The 25,659-nt window shown below is 38.4% G+C and overlaps 2 protein-coding genes across 2 annotated transcripts in view; one reads left to right on the top strand and one right to left on the bottom strand.

Annotated features, from left to right (window-relative positions):
- LOC149501320 (luciferin 4-monooxygenase) overlaps window positions 1-24,858 on the bottom strand; it is a 38,244-nt gene extending 13,386 nt beyond the window's left edge. The window contains exons 1-6 of the mRNA XM_089733887.1: window positions 24,697-24,858; window positions 22,066-22,273; window positions 20,362-20,566; window positions 5,046-5,168; window positions 2,888-3,062; window positions 1,887-2,021 (exon numbers count right to left, since the gene is read on the bottom strand). Coding sequence (XP_089590013.1) covers window positions 1,887-2,021; window positions 2,888-3,062; window positions 5,046-5,168; window positions 20,362-20,566; window positions 22,066-22,273; window positions 24,697-24,858 — 1,008 coding nt within the window. The remainder of the gene's footprint in view (window positions 1-1,886; window positions 2,022-2,887; window positions 3,063-5,045; window positions 5,169-20,361; window positions 20,567-22,065; window positions 22,274-24,696) is intronic.
- LOC149501321 (uncharacterized) lies at window positions 8,107-9,849 on the top strand. Its single transcript, XM_089733893.1, has one exon. The coding sequence runs from the start codon at window positions 8,236-8,238 to the stop codon at window positions 9,307-9,309; it is 1,074 nt and encodes a 357-aa protein (XP_089590019.1). The 5' UTR covers window positions 8,107-8,235; the 3' UTR covers window positions 9,310-9,849.
- Window positions 24,859-25,659: the final 801 nt, after the last annotated feature.

Genomic DNA, 25,659 nt, shown 5'->3' with positions numbered 1-25,659 from the left:
GACTGGCTCCTGCGTGATCAGGATTCGGGGAGTAGTCAGCGGCGGCAACGATAAGGCGATTATCATGACGCATAGCCTTATCGAAGTACCGTTCCGACGCTGACTTCATGTATTTCTGGATAGATTCGAGGCCCAGGTCGTCGTGTAGGTCGACGTTCCTCACGAACCACGGAGCTCCGACGGCTAACCTGCTAAAGTGGGATTGTAGAGATTGGAGGGTGTCTATGTGTGTGCGGGCCGCGTGAGCGAACACCACACTCGCGTAAGTCATGACGGGCCTTATGCAAGTTTTGTAAAGTGTCACCTTGTTCCGAAGGGACATTTTACTCCGCTTACAGATCATGGGGTAAAGTCTACCGAGCATAAACGCGGCACGGTCATGGACTGATTTTATATGCGGGCGGAATGTCATCGATGCATCCAGGGTAACGCCCAGGTAATTGACCTTCCTGGCCCAGGGTATGGGTTGTCTAAAGAGAGTAATCGGGGGTGTGAGATTCCTCCTCCTAATCCGGGAGGAAATCCGTGTCGAGCTTCCCCTCTGAAATAGCATCGCAGTACTTTTCGCTGGGTTGATGTCTATGCGCCATTTTCGGAACCACTGTCCTAGGGCTAGGGCTGCGCTCTGAAGCTTCTTCGCGATTAGGGGCTTGTTTCTACTTCAATAGTAAACAGTTGTGTCGTCGGCGAATAAAGCTAAATGGGTCGGCGGCGACCGGGGAATATCGTTAACGAATAAGCTAAATAGGAGGGGTGAGAGAACAGAGCCTTGCGGGACTCTAGCTGTGAGAGGTCGGAGGAGCGGGTTCCCTCGACTCGATATCGAAAAGAGCGGTTCGACAAGAAGTCCCGTATGATGAGCACGAGACTATCCGGCACGCCCATGTTGAATAGTTTGAAAATCAAACCGTTGTGCCAGACTTTGTCGAACGCTTTTGCGACGTCGAAGAAGAGAGCTCCCGTGTATAACGGTTTTGGTCGATTAAGCCCCACAAGAATGTGCTCCGTGAGGCGGTGCACCTGTTGAACGCATGAGTGATTAGTACGGAATCCGAATTGTTCATCGATGAGAATGCCCTTGGATGAGACAAAGTCTCTGAGGCGTTTGTAGAGCAGACGCTCATACAGTTTGCCTAGAGACATGAGGAGGCTAATCGGGCGGTACGTAAAGCTACACACATACATATATATACTGCAGTTGACATTTGTCCTGTACCGGACTGGACCGCAGATGAAACCGCAGCCGACAGCTAGTTAGAACATATAAATGACTAGCTTTTGCCCGCAACCTCGTCCGCGTGGAAATAGTTCACAAATAATGGTTTATTTTAGAACAAATTTGGTTAGCATAAAAAACGTTATAGTTTTTTTATTTTTTTTCGGGGGGAAATCCTCATGGACTAGCTCCACCTGGGGAAAGGCGGAGGGGCGTGCCGGACTCCTACCGGCTAAAACCACCCCGGCGTTCACCTACTCCGTGTATCGCCTCAGAGGCACGCGCCGACACCCGCACGCGCCTCCGTCTCAGGTCCATCGAATAAGGGGGCGAGGGCTTTCCCAAGTCCCTCGCCCCTGGACCCGTTCATGGGGGGCGGAAAAGGGCGTTGTCCGCCCTTCTCCTGCGCCCGGTGCGCCTTCTGCGGCCGGGGAAGGGAGTCGAGATCTCCCTTTCCCGTTCCGCATTTTCCTTCTGCGACATGACGTCCTCGCAAAAACCCAACATCACGTAGCGTTAGTATACTTACTTAAGTAGATAGTATTATCTCTCTGGTTCCTAATGAGAAATTTGCTCCTGCACGTTCACTGGCACATTTGATAAACTTATACCTTACGTGTTTTATCATCCCAATACTAAACACGCTAGTTCACTATATTTAAATACTCACGTTTAAATAATCTGATACGTCTTTTGTTAGGGGACAACCGCCGACATGAATGAATTCAAAACTGTCGAAGTCGCATTGACCTCGGTTTTCCAAAAGCGCAAGAATATAGGGCGTAGTGGTTATCAAGTGTGTTGGCTGTAAATTTAGACCATTTTCTTTTAAAAATCAATGAAATAAGGGTAAACAAATAGTTTTGAATTACGGTGTAGAATCTGTAGTACTTTCTTTATACCTTAAATGAGTGTAGGGGCTATAAGATTAACAATTACGATACCCTGCGGGTATAAGATCGAAGTAATATTGAGTCACGAATGACCTGCCTATCAATTTTTCTTCTTTTCCTTTCCATACTGATCTAGGCTATTTCAGCGTTACGTAAGCAGTAGCTTAGGTGAGTTCTCGGGGCTCAAACCGGAGGTGTTGCTAACACTGACCCTAGCAAGAGCAGAGCTTCGCAGAATCTACCACCGGGTCGGAAACGCTTCTCATGAACCCACACCATTGAAAATGCTTCGGGAATGATTATTATTATTTTTTTTTTTTATTGCTTAGATGGGTGGACGAGCTCATAGCCCACCTGGTGTTAAGTGGTTACTGGGGCCGATAGACATCTACAACATAAATGCGCCACCCACCTTGAAATATAAGTTCTAAGATCTCAGTATAGTTACAATGGCTACCCCACCCTTCAAACCGAAACGCATTACTACTTCACAGCAGAAATAGGCGGGGTGGTGGTACCTACCTGTGCGGACTCACAAGAGGTCCTGCCACCAGTGATTACGCATATTATAATTTTGCGGGTTTAATTTTGATTACACGATGTTATTCTTTCACCGTGGAAGTCAATCGTGAACATTTGTTGAGTACGTATTTCATTAGAAATAATTGGTACCCGCCAGCGGGATTCGAACACCGGTGCATCGCTACATACGAATGCACCGGACGTCTTATCTTTTAGGCCACGACGATTTCAAAATTTATTATATCTTAGATTATACCTTATATGTATTAATTAGATGATAAACGTGTTCTCTAGTCGTTGGCTTTGATGACTGAGTCCTCGTGTATCTCAATATCGGCGAGAACAAGAAATGCAATCCAGCCGAGATCCAATGAATCGGTGTTAGTATTAACGGTGACCTTGTAGGTGTCGGAAATTTATCAAATCGTAGCCTGAAAACGAAAATAGGCTTTAAAGAATTATGTATAGTGAGAGAAATCATATCGAGTGTTTGGTTTAACCGACAATTCGCATCATACGCGACATTTCGTCTTCTCGCATTAAAACTGCACTAGAGGTCCCGCAGTAGTCGAAATTCGACTAGGTATAATTAATTGTAATTGTAAGTTTTTACACTATTATGATTATATTTTATACTTCTATAATCACAAATTTCGCCAAGACTATAAAAAATATTAACAAAGACAAACAATATTTTATCTATTCTCAATTTGACTACAGACGTCAAGAACAAAAGTTTGACAATAAATAGTATGCATGCGTGTGTGCGTCAAATGCATGGTATGTAGTGTGTGTAATGTTTTCTTTATTGATATAATGTATCTTTTCATGCATTTTTTAAAAAAATATTACCATTGTGCCCTTATTCTCTATATTCTCTATAAGTGTAGAAAATTTCATACTCGTCCGTTCGCGCAATTTTCGTAAAACGTTATTGCTTCACATATTAATATATAGGTAATGTCAAAACGTACTAATTTTACAGGAGAGTGTTTTAAAGGCTTAACATGTGATATTTTTAATATTAATCACCTTTGCAACGTTTTTTTTTCTTTTTTACCTGTTACATTATCTGTCTTTTAAAGTAAGATAAAATTATGTATTAATTTGGTTAATTATTAGTAGTCAAAACATAGGTTAACTAAAAAAAAATTAAAACTAAGTTACGCTCTTTGGCAGTATTTATTAGAAAAATACTGGTGATTGATTGATCACTGATTAAAATACTGGTAATACCAAATGATTCCGCATATTAACTCAATTTCGAATATTATTGGAAATTGTACAATTTTAATGCAAAAAGACGATTTATCCTTGTAATTAAAGCTCCGTTTTATTTGTTATCGGTATAAACAATTCGATATTTTTAATTGAACTTCAATTATGTTTTCCCTATTCAAATAGTTGAAGAAGCTTTTTAGTATATTATTTTTTCCAATTTTAAACTTTAAATGGCTCTCTTGTAAAGTTGCAAAAAATAACTCTAACTGTCACTGTAAAGTTGTCACTAAAACTAAATAGCCCTCGATATGAGTATACATAAATAAACAAAACACGTACCATTTTTTGCTCTTTTTTTTAACAACCAATTTTATTTTTCTTGTTGTATTAATCAGAGAGAGAGAGAGAGAGAGAGAGAATAAATACACTTTATTGCACACCAAAACACAATTTACATTCAAAAAAACAATCAAAAAAACAGATACATTTGTACAATAGGCGGTCTTATCGCTAAAAGCGATCTCTTCCAGACAACCGTTTAATTTATAGAAATTCTGGAAAATATAAAAAAATATAGCAGGTATGTTGCGGTGTACTATAGATAATACATTATAGAAAATATATACATACAATAAACAAAATATATACCGTTTACATATAATATGAAATATATACCTATATTTATATACCAATATACATACTTACATACAATACATACTAATACACTTACATACACATAATACATCAACAGTATGGAAATAATAAATGATGATGCAAGCAAACAGCACTAAGAAGATAAGTAGTGTTCCTTCACCATTCTTTTAAAACAGTTTAAAGTTTGAGCACTTCTCACTGCATCCGGCAGAGCATTCCACAATCGAACCGCCTGGACGGTGAATGAATGATCAAAGAATGATGATGAATGCGCCGACATTTTCAGTCTCAGGCTATCCGATGATCTCAGGGAAAAATTACGCGTATCACGTAGGAACTCGAAACGTTCTTTGAGATATATGGGGGCATGGGGGTTAAAGAGAGTACAGTATATAGAAAAAAGATATTCAAAGAATAATAATATAAGATTATTATCAACAAATTGTGCATAGTTACGAATTGTAAGTATGGTCACAATTATTTTCAAGTTCATTATATCTACGGTAGGTAAGATGTGTGTTATAATGTTATTAACTCACCAATTAGACTTAATTGCCATTTGTAAATTCTTGTGCGTAAGAGCAGCCCCTTTCGGAGCACCGGTGGTACCACTTGTTTCAGTGATGAAAGCGATTGTTTCCGCCGGGTCAAGATCTGCTGGCCTTGAAAATCAATTTGATATTAATTTGTTTTTTATGTTTATTGCACTAAAATATCTTATTCATCTAATTGAACTAAGACGTGAAGGTCAGAGGTTGACACCTCAATCGTAATTAGGCATAAGTGCATCGCGGTAAAGAAAGTAAGAAGAATAGTAAAGTCCTTATTTCCACATCTCCTTATTTCCTTGTTCAAATAAATACCATTAATTGTGCAATTAAATGTACCTTTTTTATTGCTTTTATGGGTGGACCAGCTCACAGCCCACCTGGTGTTAAGTGGTTACTGAAGCTCATAGACATGTGCTACTAGCCTCCTCCCATTCATCGCCCTCCTCATCCTCCCCCCTCACAATGTCAACGTTATTGCCGTGCGTGGGGGCCGATACTGGTGCCGGCTCCGGTACCGGCGGCGACGACATAGGCGAGGACAGCACTAACTCAGAGCTAGGCTGCGATACTGATTGCACTGTTGTGGGTCGATCCGGGACTGAAATATCAGCGCCTTCGGTGGAAACAACATCGCTCACAATTGTTTTTGACCTAGCATCCGTGTACTTCCTAATCTGATCCAAATGTCTGACACACGTTGAATCACAGTTTTCAAAATTGATCTGAAACATTCTATTGCCTAAGATATTCGTTATTTTTCCTTTCATCCAGCTAGCCTTTCGAGCAATAAAAAATCTTGCCCAGACTATTTCACCTATTTGGAATTGTCTAGATTTACTTAGTTCTTTATTAGGAACAACTGCATTATCTTCCACTTTTTTAGTGGGTAATATTAAATCTAATCTTGTTCTTAAATTACGTCCAAACATCATACTTGCAGGTGATGCGCCTGTTGTGCAATGTATACTATTACGATAATCGAACAAAAATCCAATTATTTTTTCTTGAATAAGCCGTGGATTGAAATTAGTATTATATTTATTTTGTTCGATTATACATTTTAACATTTTTCGGCAAGTTTTCACCGAGTTCTCGGCTTGGCCGTTACTTGCTGGATGATTGATCGGTGAATTTAAGTAATTTATACCGTTATTTTTACAAAATTGTTGAAATTCCACGAAACATATCTTAATGTCGTTATCTGATACAATTTCGTTAGGGATACCGAAAACTGAGAATAATTCTTTCAGTTTCAATATTAACGCACTAGTGGAGGTGCCGCAATTCATATGAATGCATTCGAGCCATTTACTAAATGCATCGATAACAATTAAATAGTGTACCGTTTGCCCTATAGACATATAATCTATGTGAATACGGTGCCATGGGGCAGGCGGGCGCAGCCAGGGCGCGGGGGGCGCACGGGCCGGCGCGCTGCGCTGAGCGGCGCATACGTCACAGCTGCCAACTAAACGCTCAATATCGCTGTCAATACCTGGCCACCACATGCGACTTCGTGCCATATTCTTCGTCTTAACGATACCGAAATGAGCACAATGTAGTTCTTCTAACATACGATCTCGAAATACCGCCGGAATGACTATTTTATGTCCACGAAACAAACAACTATTGATAACTTCTATATCAGTTTTACACATAAAATAGGGTAATATTAATTTGCAACTAATCTTACGCGGCCAACCCTGCTGCATATAATTAATGACTGTTTTAATAGTTTTGTCATTGGCGGTGGCATGCTGTATTCGTTCGAAAGAGACTGGTTCTTGTGTTGCATCCATAAACGAGATAGCACTATGTTCCTCGCTTTGTTTCCTATCAGCTGACCCGTTCGGTTCGTAAGCTAACGGCGCTCGGGAAAAGTAATCTGCCACAATATTGTTTTTGTTACTTAGGTATATATTGCACAACGTAGTTATAAGCAGATAACATAATAGAATATCTTTGTAAGCGTAGCGCGGCGGTCACTGATATGCCGTTTTTTTTACCAAAAATAGATAGGAGCGGTCTGTGGTCTGTTCTTAATATGAATGGTTCCTGACACCCATACAAATACTGATGAAAGCGCTTAACGCCAAACTATAGCCGTCGCCTCTTTATGAATCTGACTATAATTCTTTTCGCTTGGCGATAAGGAACGCGAACCGAACGCGATCGGCCGTTCTGTACCGTCGCTGTAGCATTGCGCGAGTACCGCGCCGAGACCAGACGGGCCCGCATCCACTGTCAATGATAGCTGCGCCCTTGGATCGAAATGTGATAGTACGCGGTCCGAGGCGAGTTCTTTTCGCACGGAATCAAACGCAAGCTGGTGTCGCTTATCCCAGTGCCATTTTATGTCGTCTTTTAATAATTCGTTCAGCGGACTTAATAATGAGGATGCGTTAGGAATAAAATTCCTGTAGTAATTAATTACTCCGAGAAATATTTTTAATTCTAGGACATTTGTGGGGATTGGGGCTTTTAGAATTGCATCTACTTTACTGGGACATGTTTTAAGACCATTTTTATCTATTTTAAAACCTAAATATGTTACACTGTCCTGGAAAAAAGAACACTTTTCTTTTTGAAGCCTTAACTCAGCATTTTGTAATCTACCTAGCAATAAACGAAGTCTCTGCAAATGTACGGTTCTACTTGGGGCTGTTAAACAAATATCATCATACCAACACGACACTCCTTCAATACCTACTACTATAGATTCTATTGTGCGCTGGAAAATAGCTGGGGCATTCGCGAGACCGTACACTAAGCGTGTATATTTGAAAAGTCCTTTAGGTGTATTTATAGTTGTGAGGTCTTGAGAGGCTTGAGACAAACGAATGACGCGATGAATGAGTGCGTGTCACACTGGTCTATCATGACGCGCCTTCAGATGTGCTCTTTACTGTGTGGTCTACGTATGTAGTATATATGGCAGGTCGTCAGATCTGCGGGTTGTGTAGGAGAAATCGACTCGTGAGCGCGGCAATGTCTGGTACGAAAAAATCGACCCTCACATATTTTTAGCACGACGTCGTTTAATGAATGGCCATAGGATAGGAGATTAATAAACAACTATAATAATATCATCAAGTCATATTGTTAGTTGTCTTAACATTTATTTACGTTAATTCGTCATTTACCACATAATCCAGAGTTCAAAATAAAGTCCCCCATTATGGATATGCGCGTTGTCTGGTCGCGAGTCGTCGAGGCGAGTCACGTCAGTAGCGCGGCCAGTCTAGAGGCCGAGCGACGTCGCTGGACGCCGCCGGCCGTCACACCGGGCCCACGCGACCTCAGCCACATGTTGGGGCGGTCAAGGTCAAGGTCATTTGCTCACGATGTTTGCCGGTTACTATACCCGCAGTGTTTGTTATGTACTTCGTATGTCGCGACCCGCTCCGCTCACAGTAGTAATAAACCAGCTGTTATTACGTACGGTCGTTTCATTGCCCCTAAGTTCCGATATAACAACTGGCGACGAATTACCCACAAGTGCATATTATATATAAAAAAAAATATGGCTCAACTTATAGGAAACATATCTGAGTTTGATTATAAAACCCAAGAATGGCAGACCTTTTACAAGAAATTAGAAAATTTCCTAAAGCTGAACAAAGTTTTAGCTGAAGATTGGTGCTCCGTGCTTATTGCACATCTTTCAGATGATTCGTATCGGCTTGTGAGGAACCTCGTACATCCTAAGGAGGTAGAAACACTACAATGGACTGAGCTGGTTAGAGTACTCAACGGACATTTTCAACCGAAAAGATCGACTTTTGCCGACAGGGCAAAATTTTATGGTGCGATCAGAATGGACGGTGAGAAAGTCGAAGATTGGGCGGCACGTCTGAGGGGACTCGCCGTGCACTGTAATTTCGGTACAGAATTAGATACGTTGCTACGTGATCGATTTATTCTAGGCCTGAAGGTAGGTCCAGAAAGAGATCGATTGTTCGAACAAGACTCGAACTCCCTAACGCTTTCGAGAGCTATTGAAATAGCCCAGGAGACTGCGTGTGCGCGGGCGGCGAGAGCTGGTGTTGATGGTGGTGAGCAGCTTATCAAACAAGAGATGGTGTATCGTGTCAGCGAGCGTCGGGCGCGGGGCGCCTCGGCGCAGGCGGAGTCGTCGTGGGCATCGGCGGCAGCCGCGCGCTGTGCAGTGTGCGGGTCGAAAGGTCATTCCGTAGAAAAGTGCCGTTTCAAAGACTATAATGCCCGTATCTTTAGACGTTTCGTAAAATAGTCCTCCACTCTTAACTCATCCGATGATGCTCGAGAATTCCCTCCAAACTTACTCGAGTTTGGTATTTTTAGTCGACCATTACAATATTCCTCAACTGTCCTCGAGTGAGGTAATAATGATGAAAATTTGATCAAGCTAGCATCAAACCCATATAGTTCTGTAGTCTATGGTCATTGTTTAATGTCAAAGTCAAGCTGCCGCTGTCTGTTTGACACTAGATGAACTTGTTTGATGTTTTGGTTGCTGAGTTATTCGTAAATATGTGTGTGCGGTAAATCTGAAAGTGTATTATTTATTTTCTAACCTATTATTATTTTAGATTTCCGATCCGGCTTTGTATTTTTATGCGCCGCTTTTGTGTGATTTTGGTTGCATCGTGTTGTTGAAGTGCTTTTCCACAACCACCAGTTTATTATTATATAAATAAAACTTATAATCGCATTGACTTTATTTATCAGGTAGTAAGCAAAATATGTCTCTTATGTAGGTAAATAAAATAAAGAGTTTCAAATGTCTAACCTCGAACTATTTACTTTATTAATAAATATGTAATGAATGATTGAATGTCAATCTGTCATATGACAATTGATAGTTGTTTAAATAATTTTTCGGTGAATGGACGTTGTGAAATGTGTGTTAAAGAATTATTGAAGAAAGGGCATTAAATGTTGTTTCTTGTTGTTTAGAAGAAACGCAATTTCGTCTTTTCTTATTTAAACACCGTAATTACCATTATAAAACAACATTTTTGCTAATATCTTGAGAAAATGGAGAAATGAAGATTTGATTTTACAATGAAATCAATGGCGGATGGAAAAACAAACGTCATATGCATAACTTCCATTGCTACACCAAGTGGACAAGTTTTTGGAATTCCAGTCGAATATCAACCCGTAAATCTTCATAAGGTGATCACAACTACTCCTAACTACACTAGAGTAAAAAACTCTTTAGTAAAAACGCATCAAACGAGGAAAATATGGATAACTGTGACGGAGGAAATTTCAAAAACATATTTGGATGAAGAACAAAATTTGCAATTCAATGATTGTTATTTGGAAGAGATTTCAGAACAACCTGTTAGTTATGAATCGACATCTAGTGATTCTAATCACATGCTTGAAAAACTGTTAGAAAAACTACAAGAACAAAAACAGCAGAAACCAGAAAAACAAAATTTAGGGAAAATTGCCAAGGATTTTATTATAGAAAAATTCAACGGCCGTAATTCAAATGCATTACAGTGGATCAAAGATTTTAATAAAGAATGTGAACGTTTTCAAATAAACGAGGATAAACAAAAAATTGAAATTTTGAAGAACTTCTTAGAAAATGCTAGTGTAGATTGGTACAGTTGTATGCTGATGAAGCTTACAGTACAATCAGAATGGAGCAAATGGGAGAAAATTTTTTGTGAGACATTTGCGAATAAAGGATGGTCCTCCACTAGATATGCTCTTGCCTTTAAATATCAATCGGGATCCTTACTTGAGTATGCTTTAAAGAAGGAGAAATTATTGTTGGAAGTCAGGAAGACAGTGGATACCGGAACAATTATTGATCTCATAGCATTTGGTTTACCCAATTATGTGGCGGACAAGATTGACAAAGAAACATTACAAAGAACGGAAGACCTTTACAATGAGATAAGAAAATTGGAACATCTGGTGATGAAAAATAAATATGAAAAAAGGAACAGCTCATATAATTTAGATAATAAAGGGAAAAATATTGACGAAAAGAAACCATGCCCAATCTGTTTAAATGAGAAAAAAGGGAAACGGTTCCACCCAGAAGACAGCTGTTGGTTCAAAGAAAAAAATAAAAAAGCTGTGGTAAAAACAGTAAATAATTCAGAATTGGAAATAGAACTGAATGAGAAAAATCCAAAAAACTAGAAATACCACCATTAATAAAAATAAGTTTACAAATAAATGACACTTTGAAGGTTTCTGGAATCTATGACTCTGGATCTAATGTTTCTTTAATTAATGCAAGATTATTGAAAATACAAGAGAAACATAAGACAAATGATATGCAAGTTGTAAACTTAAAAACTATTAATGGTGAGAAAAAAACGAAAGGTATGGTAACGCTAAAAATAAAAATCTACAATATTGAAAGAAATATGGATATTTTTGTGGTGGATAATGAAAATTTTAACTATGACTTCTTAATTGGTTTGGATTGTATAAAAAAATTCAAATTAATACAAAATGAAGAACTTAACATCATACAATATCCCGAAAAGAAAAGCATAATCTCAAATGAACATTGTTTTAATGAGAATAATGTAACAAATGTCGGAATTCCTGATGTACTAGGTGACAAAAATAAAGAACAAACATTTAAAGAGAGAATAGAAGAGAAAGAGAAGATAGAGATGGAACTATACTCTGAGATAGTAAAAAAGGGTACTACTATAAATACCAACAAATTGTGTGAAATTAATTTCAATGAACATGTAAACATTGATGAATTTCAAATGTCTGTAAATCATCTAGATTTATATCAGCAATCAAAAATTGAGAAGTTAGTAGATAAATACAAATCTGTTTTTGCTAAGGACAAATATGATGTTGGCTCTGTGCAGGATTATGAAGCCCATATAGACTTGATGGTAGATAAATACTGCTATAAGCGTCCGTACAGATGCACAATTGAAGACAGAACAGAAATTGAAAGTCAAATATCAAAGCTACTACAGAAAAATTTGATAGAGGAATCTTACAGCCCGTTTGCTGCTCCTGTAACTCTAGCATATAAGAAAGAAGATGATAAAAAAACAAGATTATGCATAGATTTCAGAGATTTAAACAAAATAGTAGTTCCACAATCACAACCTTTCCCACTTATAGAGGACTTAATGACCAAAACAGTAAACTGTAAGTATTATTCTACATTAGACATAAACTCAGCATTTTGGTCGATCCCATTGAAAATTCAAGATAGACATAAGACTGCTTTTGTGACACAAGAAGGACATTTTCAATGGACTTGTCTCCCATTTGGGTTAAAGACTGCACCAGCAATTTTCCAAAGAATATTGAGCAATATTATAAGAAAACACAGACTATCTAACTTTGCAGTAAACTTTATTGACGACATCTTAATTTTTTCTAAAACTTTTGAGGAACATATACAACACATATCGAGACTACTGGAAGCAATACAAAAGGAAGGGTTTAGACTGAAGTTTTCAAAATGTACATTTGCAAGTCACCATGCTAAATACTTGGGTCATATAATAGAAGACAATTCAGTTAGACCTCTGAAAGATTATTTAACTGCTGTCAAAAGCTTCCCAATTCCAGAAACAAGGAAAAATATACGGCAGTTTTTGGGAAAAGTAAATTTTCATCATAAGTTTGTACCACATAGTGCAATTATCCTCGATCCATTACATAACTTATTAAGGAAAGATGTGAAATTTGTATGGACGGCAGAATGCCAGGAAGCATTTGATAAAATTAGAGCATTGCTTTGCTCAGAACCAATCCTAAAAATATTTGACCCAGATTCACCGATAAGAATTTACACAGATGCTAGTATCAAAGGAGTTGGAGCAGTGTTGAAACAAGACGATGAAAACAGCGTGAGTAAACCGGTTGCTTATTTTTCGAAGAAATTAACAGAAGCACAGAAAAAGAAGAAGGCAATATACTTAGAATGTCTGGCGATAAAAGAAGCAGTCAAATACTGGCAACATTGGCTTATGGGAAAAGAATTTATGGTATACACAGATCATAAACCCCTGGAAAATATGAACATTAAAGCTCGAACTGATGAGGAACTAGGTGATTTAACATATTATCTATCACAATATAATTTTGAAATTAAATACAACCCAGGAAAATCAAATCAAGAAGCGGACTGCTTAAGCCGAAATCCAGTCTTAGAAGCAAATGATAATAACGACGATTTTTTAAAGGTCGTAAATTTAATCGACCTACAAGAAATAAAGAATGACCAGCTAACAAATCCAGACCTACAAAAAGAAAAGAATAAGCACATATTAGAGAATGAAGTTTATTACAAGAAAAATAAAAGAAGAAATAAGATTATACTGTCAGAAAAACTTAGCAAAGCTCTAATAAAAAAAGTCCATGACACATACTGCCACATTGGAAGAACCCAAATGACAAATAAAATAACACCATTCTTTTCAGCCAAAAATATTACAGCAAACATTAATAAAATGTGTGATGCGTGTGAAACCTGCATTAAAAACAAGTCCAGGAGGAAGTCGAAATATGGTTTAATGTCACATTTGGGACCAGCCACACACCCGTTTGAAATTGTATCCATCGATACTATTGGAGGCTTTGGAGGATCCCGATCAACCAAAAGGTATTTGCATCTTCTAGTGGATCATTTCACACGGTATGCCTATATTTGTACATCAAAAACTCAAGGCTCCAATGATTTCATTAAGCTAATGCAAAAGGTAACAAAAAATTATGACGTTAATATGGTATTATCAGACCAATACCCTGGCATAAATTCAAAAGAATTTAAAGAATTTCTAAAGAATAATAATATCAAAATAGTTTTCACAGCTGTTGATGCGCCTTTTTCGAATGGGCTTAACGAAAGATTAAATCAAACACTAACAAATAAGATAAGATGTAAAATAAACGAAAGCGATAAGAAGACATCTTGGACAACAATTGCACAAGAATGCGTAGAAAAATATAATGAAACAGAACACACAGTTACAAAGTTTGCTCCCAGGTACCTTCTAGAGGGTGAAAATGTGAGTATTCTACCACTACATTTGAAAACAAGTTGTACAACAGAAGATTTGAGAAGAGATCGAAAATTAGCCTTAGAAAACACAATAAAATCTCACAATTATAATAAAAATATATTTGACCAGTACAGAGAAGGGTATAAATTGGAAGAAGGAGATAGTGTTTATGTGGAGAATGGAAATAAACTAAACAGGAAAAAAATGGATGAATTGAGAACAGGGCCATACAAAATACTAAAGAAGATTTCAGAATCGATCTATGAAGTTGACACCGGACACAAAAAAGCAGAATCAAACCTCTACCATATAACAAAGTTGTCTCCAGTGTCTATCTGATATGATAAACAATTGTAAAATCATTCACTGCCTCTTACAATTGTCTTTTCAGCGGGGGAGATGTAATGAATGATTGAATGTCAATCTGTCATATGACAATTGATAGTTGTTTAAATAATTTTTCGGTGAATGGACGTTGTGAAATGTGTGTTAAAGAATTATTGAAGAAAGGGCATTAAATGTTGTTTCTTGTTGTTTAGAAGAAACGCAATTTCGTCTTTTCTTATTTAAACACCGTAATTACCATTATAAATATTATCAAACTTAAATTATCAAAATATGCGGGAATCATGCACAGATCCAGGCCATTGCACAATAATATCATATATTTCCATTTGCGGTCCACATACTATTTGGATATTGATAGAAAACCAGCCTTGAGGAACGTTCAAGGTACGTCGCGACGTACCTTGACTTGACAGTTCGCTTACTTCACTCCGGTTAGGAAAATTTTCCAAGGACGTTTGAGTGGAGTTTATTTTTACGACTAATCATACCAAACCGCGCGTTGGAGGTTGAGTCGAGTCGAGTTAAGCTCGTGTAAACGACTAAAGATACGGGTGTAAGTGTATGATTTGTGGTAAAAAGGGTCACCTTAAGAAAGTGTGCAGTGTCAAAAAGGTCGGAAAACTGTCGTTAAATAATATGGATGATAACGAAAGCGATGGACACGAATGTAAAAAATGTGATTTGTATAATTTAAGGCATGTTCGCTACGATCCTATTAAGTTGAATATTTCTATAAATAATAAGTTTTATTCTATGGAATTAGATTGCGGAGCTGCTCGTAGTGTAATTTCAGAAAGATTTTACAGGGATAACTTCCCATTATACAAATTAAGTAAGTCTGATATAGTATTTTGTCTTTATACTAAGCATAAAGTTATGCCCGTAGGTTATTTCGATTGTGAAGTAAGTTACAATGGTATTATGAAGCCTATGTCGTTTTATGTAATTTCAGAAGGTGGTCCACCATTATTAGGGCGGGATTTCATGACGTAATTTAATATGAGTTTAGTTTCTATGTGTAACAACAATAATTTATCAGTTAGAGCGGAATACCAAGAGGTGCAGCAGATCTTGAATGAATTCCCTGACATTTGGAGAGATGAATTGGGCCGTTTTAATAAATATGAAGTGCATTTACACTTGAAAGAAAATACAACACCTAAATTTTTTAAGACACGCCAAATACCGTTTGCTCTAAAGGACAAGGTTGAAGAAGAATTAGATAGGCTTGTCGAAGCAGGTATATTAGTACCAGTACAGTTTTCAGATTATGCTACGCCCATAGTACCAGTTCTGAAGGAGAATGGTAAAGTGAAAATAGCTGGAGATTTTTCCTGTACCCTAAATAAAGTTTTAAAAATTGACAAATATCCATTACCCCACATAGACGAGGTTTTCGCGAAGTTAGGTGGCGGAGAACATTATTCTAAGCTAGATTTAAGTAATGCCTATAATCAAATTTGTTTGTCTCAAGCCTCTCAAGACCTCACAACTATAAATACACCGAAAGGCCTTTTCAAATATACACGCTTAGTGTACGGTCTCGCGAATGCCCCAGCTATTTTCCAGCGCACAATAGAATCTCTAGTAGTAGGTATTGAAGGAGTGTCGTGTTGGTATGATGATATTTGTTTAACAGCCCCAAGTAGAACCGTACATTTGCAGAGACTTCGTTTATTGCTAGGTAGATTACAAAATGCTGGGTTAAGGCTTCAAAAAGAAAAGTGTTCTTTTTTCCAGGGCAGTGTCACATATTTAGGTTTTAAAATAGATAAAAATGGTCTTAAAACATGTCCCAGTAAAGTAGATGCAATTCTAAAAGCCACAATCCCCACAAATGTCCTAGAATTAAAAAGATTTCGCGGAGTAACTAATTACTACAGGAATTTTATTCCTAACGCATCCTCATTATTAAGTCCGCTGAACGAATTATTAAAAGACGACATAAAATGGCACTGGGATAAGCGACAGCAACTTGCGTTTGATTCCGTGCGAAAAGAACTCGCCTCGGACCGCGTACTATCACATTTCGATCCGAGGGCGCAGCTATCATTGACAGTGGATGCGGGCCCGTCTGGTCTCGGCGCGGTACTCGCGCAATGCTACAGCGACGGTACAGAACGGCCGATCGCGTTCGGTTCGCGTTCCTTATCGCCAAGCGAAAAGAATTATAGTCAGATTCATAAAGAGGCGACGGCTATAGTTTGGCGTTAAGCGCTTTCATCAGTATTTGTATTTGTTATCTGCTTATAACTACGTTGTGCAATATATAAGTAACAAAAACAATATTGTGGCAGATTACTTTTCCCGAGCGCCGTTAGCTTACGAACCGAACGGGTCAGCTGATAGGAAACAAAGCGAGGAACATAGTGCTATCTCGTTTATGGATGCAACACAAGAACCAGTCTCTTTCGAACGAATACAGCATGCCACCGCCAATGACAAAACTATTAAAACAGTCATTAATTATATGCAGCAGGGTTGGCCGCGTAACAGCCTGGCCACGGGACATTCGCGGATACGAATATTCGCGCGGTGCGAACGGCGAAGCGTCTAGCGACTAAAACAAGCGCATAGAAATGTACCTAACAAGCCACGCGCACCGGCGACCGGCGAAGCGACCGGCGGAATGTACCGAGCGAATCGCGCGGGCGACTTACGATGCGGCGGGCGAGCAAAACAAATGCATGAATAAGGACGGCGCAAGCCACGGAGTCGAGCGGTAGTCGCGGCGAATAGTGCAGTGATTAAATGAGTTTAGTTGTTTTCGCCCCGAAAAATGAACGCCGAAATTTTTTTATTTTATATTTTTTATTAATTTTTTTTTTAATATTTTTAAACTCGTCGTGGCCGAACGGATAAGACGTCCGGTGTTGAGCGATGCACCGGTAGTCGAATATCAGGCGGGTACCAATTTTTGTAATGAAATACGTACTCAACAAATTTTAATGTTCACGATTGATTTCCACGGTGAAGGAATAACATCGTGTAATAAAAATGAAACCCTCAAAATTATAATTTGCGTAATTACTGGGGGTATGACCTCTTGTGAGTCCGCGCGGGTGGGTACCACCACCCTGCCTGTTTCTGCCGTGAAGTAGTAATGCGTTTCGGTTTGAAGGGTGGGGCAGCCATTGTAACTATACTTGAGACCTTAGAACTTATATCTCAAGGTGGGTGGCGCATTTACGTTGTGGATGTCTATGGGCTTCAGTAACCACTTAACACAAGGTGGACTGTGAGCTCATCCACCCATCTAAGCAATAAAAAATATATATAGCTGAAATACTAGCTAGACCAGCTATTTGGAAGTCTAGCCACTCAAAGTATTTCTCGTACTTCTTGTGGAATTCTCCATCTATAGGTATACTCCGATTCTTATTCAAATCATGTACTTCACAATCTTTTCCAAATAATAGGTCCTGAACCAAAAAAATATTAATTTGTAAGCAATATCGAGATAATTTCAATATAGACATTTCGCTGTCGGACTTCCTTACTAGTCGCGGCGGCGAACGTGAGTACCCGTGGCCTGCAAACGGTGCTGCGCGAATGGTCGCCTCGCCCACCGCTTCGCTGTTCGCACCGCCGATCCCCGTGGCCAGGCCGTAAGATTAGTTGCAAATTAATATTACCTACCCTATTTTATGTGTAAAACTGATATAGAAGTTATCAATAGTTGTTTGTTTCGTGGACATAAAATAGTCATTCCGGCGGTATTTCGAGATCGTATGTTAGAAGAACTACATTGTGCTCATTTCGGTATCGTTAAGACGAAGAATATGGCACGAAGTCGCATGTGGTGGCCAGGTATTGACAGCGATATTGAGCGTTTAGTTGGCAGCTGTGACGTATGCGCCGCTCAGCGCAGCGCGCCGGCCCGTGCGCCCCCCGCGCCCTGGCTGCGCCCGCCTGCCCCATGGCACCGTATTCACATAGATTATATGTCTATAGGGCAAACGGTACACTATTTAATTGTTATCGATGCATTTAGTAAATGGCTCGAATGCATTCATATGAATTGCGGCACCTCCACTAGTGCGTTAATATTGAAACTGAAAGAATTATTCTCAGTTTTCGGTATCCCTAACGAAATTGTATCAGATAACGACATTAAGATATGTTCCGTGGAATTTCAACAATTTTGTAAAAATAACGGTATAAATTACTTAAATTCACCGATCAATCATCCAGCAAGTAACGGCCAAGCCGAGAACTCGGTGAAAACTTGCCGAAAAATGTTAAAATGTATAATCGAACAAAATAAATATAATACTAATTTCAATCCACGGCTTATTCAAGAAAAAATAATTGGATTTTTGTTCGATTATCGTAATAGTATACATTGCACAACAGGCGCATCACCTGCAAGTATGATGTTTGGACGTAATTTAAGAACAAGATTAGATTTAATATTACCCACTAAAAAAGTGGAAGATAATGCAGTTGTTCCTAATAAAGAACTAAGTAAATCTAGACAATTCCAAATAGGTGAAATAGTCTGGGCAAGATTTTTTATTGCTCGAAAGGCTAGCTGGATGAAAGGAAAAATAACGAATATCTTAGGCAATAGAATGTTTCAGATCAATTTTGAAAACTGTGATTCAACGTGTGTCAGACATTTGGATCAGATTAGGAAGTACACGGATGCTAGGTCAAAAACAATTGTGAGCAATGTTGTTTCCACCGAAGGCGCTGATATTTCAGTCCCGGATCGACCCACAACAGTGCAATCAGTATCGCAGCCTAGCTCTGAGTTAGTGCTGTCCTCACCTATGTCGTCGCCGCCGGTACCGGAGCCGGCACCAGTATCGGCCCCCACGCACGGCAATAACGTTGACATTGTGAGGGGGGAGGATGAGGAGGGCGATGAATGGGAGGAGGCTAGTGAAAACATCGCAGCTGCCAGCCTGCCGACCGAGTGTGAACCTGATTACCCTATTGTAGCATCAGATGACCCCGATAACGTGAGATTAGAAGAGAGGGCGCCAGATAATGAAAGACAGTGTGGTCGACCAAAGAGGACAAGAAAAGTAGTAGATTATAAGAAGTATTTTTAAATTAACGTTAAGCTAATTAGTTGTTTTCTTTGTCAGGATTTCAAAATAATGAGGGAGGAGTGCAGTGTTTGTTATGTACTTCGTATGTCGCGACCCGCTCCGCTCACAGTAGTAATAAACCAGCTGTTATTACGTACGGTCGTTTCATTGCCCCTAAGTTCCGATATAACACATCTACAACGTAAATGCCCCATCCACCTTGAGATATAAGTTCTAAGGTCTCAAATATAGTTACAACAACTGCGCCACCCTTCAAACCGAAACGCATTACTGCTTCACGGCAGAAATAGGCGGGATGGTGGTACCTACCCGTGCGGACACACAAGAGGTCCTACCACCAGTTGATGGTAGGACCAGTTGATGGTTTGATACACAAAACAAATTACAGCCATATAAATTATAAGTAATATTTAATATAACAATCTGGATTGCAATTTAAATCTTATATCTTCATTTCAAAATACGTTAAGTAATATATGCCGGGCGCGAGTTAATTGGATACATAAAAAAAGTGGTGTCTGAATATTGACAAATTCAGAGACAAATTCAAATTTAAAATCTCTCTTTTGTTTCTCTTGAGTTTTCCAATTTTATTACAAATATCCAATAGTTTTTTTTCCCTGCCCCTTCGCTGGTATGCTGCTTTGCAGAATCTACCACCGGATCGGAATTGCGACCCACTGAGAATATCTGGTAAGAAATGCAGTGGGCTGAGTCTATGGGTTAGTTCGCCTAAGAGCTTAAGAGCAACGAGAGTGGATCCGTGGAATCGGAAAAGAATCAGTTGTTCCTCTCATAGCCGATCATGCCTTCCGATATAAATCTGAATCTGCTTTGCGGAAACCCCACGTTTTATAAGTACGTCATAAAAAGACTTCAAATCATGAAACTTACTTAAAATTTTCAATTGCTTCATCATTCATGTAGCCATTTATGAGTTCAGAGAAATTTAAAACGTCCCTTTCATCGTTATCATCGAAAGAAACTAATTTGACGTCACCCTCGTAAGTCTTCAGTGAATTTTTTATGTCAAGTATTTTTTTGCTCTGACTAAATATGAGTTTTGGTTTTTTTGAGGCAAAAACTTGCTCGAGTGAATCTGAAAAAATTAATAACCAAGTAAAAGTGAGAGTGGTGATATTTCTTTGGTGACATAGAGAGAAATGGTGCCTCTCACAGCGGGAACTGATCTATTACAATTAAATTAAATTTTTAGGTACAAATCAGATCAAGATACAAAAATTTTGAACTGGTGGTAGGAACTCTTGTGAGTCCGCACGGGTAAGTATAATAGCCGGCAAACTTCTTGAGCATTTGTCGACGTAGTGGGGGTAAGTTCGCGCATGGTACATTCACGTGCAAAAACAATATTTACTCTGCGTCATAATGCTATTAAATTATTAAAATCAACATATTATGTATTTAATATAGGTTAATAATTGTAATAATTTAATCTTGGGGTAAAATAGATATTCCTTCTATTTAGTCAAAACTAGAGCTGTTGCCAGGTCTTGGTTCAATTGAAGCGAAGCTGGTATTTGTAATTTTTTTTTCGTTATCATAATCATGACCATCATCGTCATCACTGTTTTCATCACCCGAGTCGCTATCATCGTGATGAGTCGACATAGGGCTCATCGGTGTAGTTTACAACTCGGTCGGTTCAGTCTTCTTTTTTGTCTATAATTAATTATTTTTTGAAGATATTCGATTCGTAGTAATCGAATGTTACTTTTTTCAATTACCAGCTTCCGATTACTTTCTGTTTTTTTTTCCATCATTCTTCATTCCGAGCCATTAAAATTTATATCTTCTTTAAATTTTTCGAAGCCTTTCTCTACGATACGGAGTTTCGCTGCTTGTTATTATGATTACATCTTTTTATTACAGATTGAACGAAACTATCCATTCCGGTAACTTTCTTCTTCCCTGATCTTTTCTTACCCGGAGTCCGAAACACGGCGAGCAAGCCAGAGTCTTTAGCTTCGTTAATAATGCACCTAGCAGTACTCACTGATGTTTTTCTTGCTTCCGAAGTCTGTTTTACTTTTTCCATATCATTCTTCTCCTGTTTTATAATGAAGCAATATACGTCGTACACAATTTTTCTACCCTTTCTTTTGAATACTACGCCATAGTGTATTTTTTATAAAAAATCAACAAACACTCAACATATAGCAATGGCAACAAAGTCAACAAGCAATTATAACAAATAACTTAACGATTAATAACGATAGACTTTTTACTGTACGCAAGCGTACTTTTGGGAGCAAGCGGAACGAAGGCGCGGTGCGGGGCGCAAGGTTCGACTGATCTACCAATAACGCGCTCGATACGATTTCCCCTGCCGTCGCGCCTCACCCTCACCACCAAAGTGATCTAAAATTCGGTTCTGCGCAGTCAAGGTCATTTGCTCACAAAGTTTGCCGGTTACTATACCACCACCCTGCTTATTTTGGCCGTGAAGCAGTAATGCTTTTCGGTTTGAATACAAAGACCTTAGAACCTATATCTCAAGGTGGGTGGCACATTTACGTTGTAGATGTCTATGGGCTGTGAGCTCATCCACCCATCTAAGCAATAAAAAAAAATACCTACCTACTCCCATCTCCATATTTACATTGAAAATAACAAGTCCTAGATACAAGGCAGCGTATAATGGTATTGCCAAGTCCAAATGATTGTATCCCATAAGGACGATGAGATCATCTTTCTTTAGTCCCAGCTCGGTCAAGAAAACGGCACACTGTATTGACCTTTGCAACACTGACTTGTTTGTTTCGGATTGTCCTGTTCCTCCATCAATCTGTAATTTTGACACGAAATATCCTATAGTCGAAATATCGGATAATTGTAAAATGTACTTACTCCAGGCTCGTGAGACTCATCAATACAGATGCGTATGGCCTAAATAATTTCTGCCACCCATCCAACCAGAATTCCTTAGGTCTTCGGCAGTTTAGTAGGTATAAAAATTAGCAGAAAAGGAAGTTTTATGGAACCTGCGTTAATTTATTAAGCAAGGCAGTCGATATATCAAAAATTTGAAGTTTAAATATTTTAATGATCTCCAGTAGTTCATAAGCCATCGGGAGTAAATGATCAAGGTCTTATAATAGCTTTCATGAATTGAAATGAAATGAACCGACCATGAATAGATACCGTTTAAAAAGATACGACCCTCGACGATAAGTCTACGACTCGTGTAAATCGAGAAAAATAAGTACTAAGATAAAGTAAACGATAATCTGCTCCTAGATTGCTGTATAAACGTCGAACATATCTATGCGCAATAAACAATTTTGACGGACTAGATTGAGTTAAAACGCGGCTTCAACTATCTTAAACTGATAATGATATCAGAAAGTAGCATTTTTGGGTAACGTCATTGCCGAATCACCTACCTACGTTATTACAGAGACTAGGTAGGAATCTACTAAACTAGCCAACCTTTGCTTTTCAAACTAAGCATCCGAAGCCCTAAGACACAGCAATTTAAATGGCAATGTATCACTATTCGATAGGCATTATTTAGACGAAATAATGTCATGGTAGAGATAAAAGTGTTTGGAAATTTCGAGATACCTAATTTATTATCTTGACAAGAACCCAATTGTAAGTTCGAGAACCTACGAATAAATAAATACTTATTATATATTCGTAGTCGAGAACACAACAGAAACGCCACTAAATATTTCATAGATTTTGAAGCTGTTTTGAGGTTTGCATAATCAGGCGTTATTTTGTGATACATTTTTAATAATAGACAATGATGTCAAGATACTCTCATCTTATCGGTGTACCAGTTACCGCTTTTTTTTTTTTTTTTTTTTTTTTTTTTTTTTTTTTTTTTTTTTTTTTTTTTTTTTTTTCCTACCTATGCTGGTAGCCTTGAGAGGCTATTTCAGCTTCGCCCTAACGTTAGTAGGTGAGCTCGCGGGGCTCAACCGGAGAGTTGCTAACACTGACCCTTTTTTGTTCAAAGTAGTAATATCACCTACGGCAATTAGTACTTAGATATTAAACTGATCGTTTGTTACTATGTGGCATCAAACTAACTGACTTGCGTGACTAAGTCGAAACTTGCCAAAAAATGTAATTTTACCAATTTCGTTCTTTATATTTAATTATCGTTTCTGTAGAACTATTTTCGGGTTAGAATTATTGAACTAACCCATATCTTCCCATGGGTGTAGTAGAAGGCGCTAAAGGGACTTCTTTTGAAAAAGTAGTGCTACAGCGACCACTTGTAATCTGAGACAACGGTAATAAGAAAAATCAACAGTTGAGTAACTGTTTACTGGTGGTAGGACCGCTTGTGAGTCTGCGTGGGTAGGCAGCACCACCCTGCCTATTTCTGCCGTGAAGCAGTAATGCGTTTCGGTTTGAAGGGCGGGGCAGCCGTTGTAACTATACTTGAGACCTTAGAACTGATATCTCAAGGTGTGTGGCACATTTACGGATCCAGTAACCACTTAACACCAGGTGGGCTGTGAGCTCGTCCACCATTCTAAGCAAAAAAAAAAAAACTGCTACAACTTCGTGGTCACTTATTCTTTTTTTTTGTAGAGTTTTTGATTTGGAGTGCACTCGGAACAAATGTATCTAAGTTTGCTTTGTCGACGGCTTGAACAAGTAAAATAATTAAATATCTTTTGTGCGCCTTCACAAGAACATAACGCAAAACGCTGCACCATTTACTGTATATAGAATCAAATTACTATCGAGGATCGGGTGTGCACTATAAAATCAATCATCACCTAACAGACTGTCCGATTTTATTTACTTATTTAGATTGTTATTTTAATTTAATATTGTAATTGTCCGTTAAAAAAGAAAAGTAACGCATAGTAATTAACTAAAATTCTTTCATTCGTACTGGTACGACCTATGGATTACACACTGTATATAATTATTTTACATTTATGTAACAGATGTAAGTATTTAGTATCAAATACAAAAAAAGCTTTCGCCTTTACTGGATTAGACCCAACCCTGTAAACGTATGTTGAAAATAAGTAAATAAATATTTCGATAAGAATATTTTCAACATATTATTATATGAATTAAATTTGAAGGATCATCTCATGCAATGCCTTAGAGCACGAGCCAATTTTATCACCAGATAACAATTTTTCTTGTTTGTAGATTACAGAAACTAAAGGAGATAAGCTAATTCTAATAAGGCACGCCGAAGTCCGGTTTGGGAATCAAATAAAATTCGCTAACCTGCAAGACGAAATCCGGGTCGTCTTTTAAGCTCTGCAATATTAATTTGCCGAGGTGGAATCGGTCAGACGGGATACCGGTCTGAGCGACGATTCTCGAGGACAGATCATCGACGAACCAACTGACGTTGTCCGTAGAATGTATATACGGAATAAGATTCATTTTCTAAAAAAAAAAAGAAAAAAAAGTGTATGTGCGTGCAAGTCACACACGGTAGAAACTAAAACTTATAAATATAAACTTATAAACTTATATATATATAGATATACTGACTATCTCACTACACAGGAGGAGCATACATATGGACAATGTTTAGTAGACGATAGTTTTTTTTTTTTTTTCCTACCTAAGCTGATAGCCCTAGGGGCTATGTCAGCGTAACCCTAACTTTAGTAGGTGAGCTCACGGGGCTCAAACCTGATGACGTTGCTAACACGAACCCTAGCAAGAGCCGTGCTTCGCAGAATCTACCACCGGAGACGATAGTGGGGATCCTACGAAGAGTCACACAAAGAGGAGACCGAGAACGTCTAATGTGTTCTATCTCATTCTCTCGCCGGCTGAATCCTATACATTTATGTGTTTGTGTCTCTATGGACTTATTTTTTCGTTTCATCGAATTTGAAATCACAACGATTCTAAAGTAATTTCACTTCAAAATTACTAGAAAAAGTAGTGTTAATTTATTCGTGCATATATGTAAATGTTTATGAAATGAATACACACATTTTTTTTGTTATTTTATTGTAAAAAAAGGGTGCGTGTACTTATGTACGCGTGTAATAACCTATACTTTATTTTTATTAAATTTCTTTATTTTTCTTTTTATCTAAATTTTAATCAATTTGAAAAAAAAACGATTATGCAACATCCTCAAACACGCATATTGGACATCCCTTTTCTTGACATCGTATAAATTCGGTAATTCCCGGTACGGTTCGGACCATCCCGACAGGAGCCCTC

This window comes from Bombyx mandarina, chromosome 16, assembly GCF_030267445.1.
Source record: "Bombyx mandarina strain Sakado chromosome 16, ASM3026744v2".
NCBI lineage: Eukaryota > Metazoa > Arthropoda > Insecta > Lepidoptera > Bombycidae > Bombyx > Bombyx mandarina.
The sequence above is the reverse complement of the archived record's forward strand: the minus strand, read 5'-3'. Positions and strand labels throughout refer to the sequence as shown.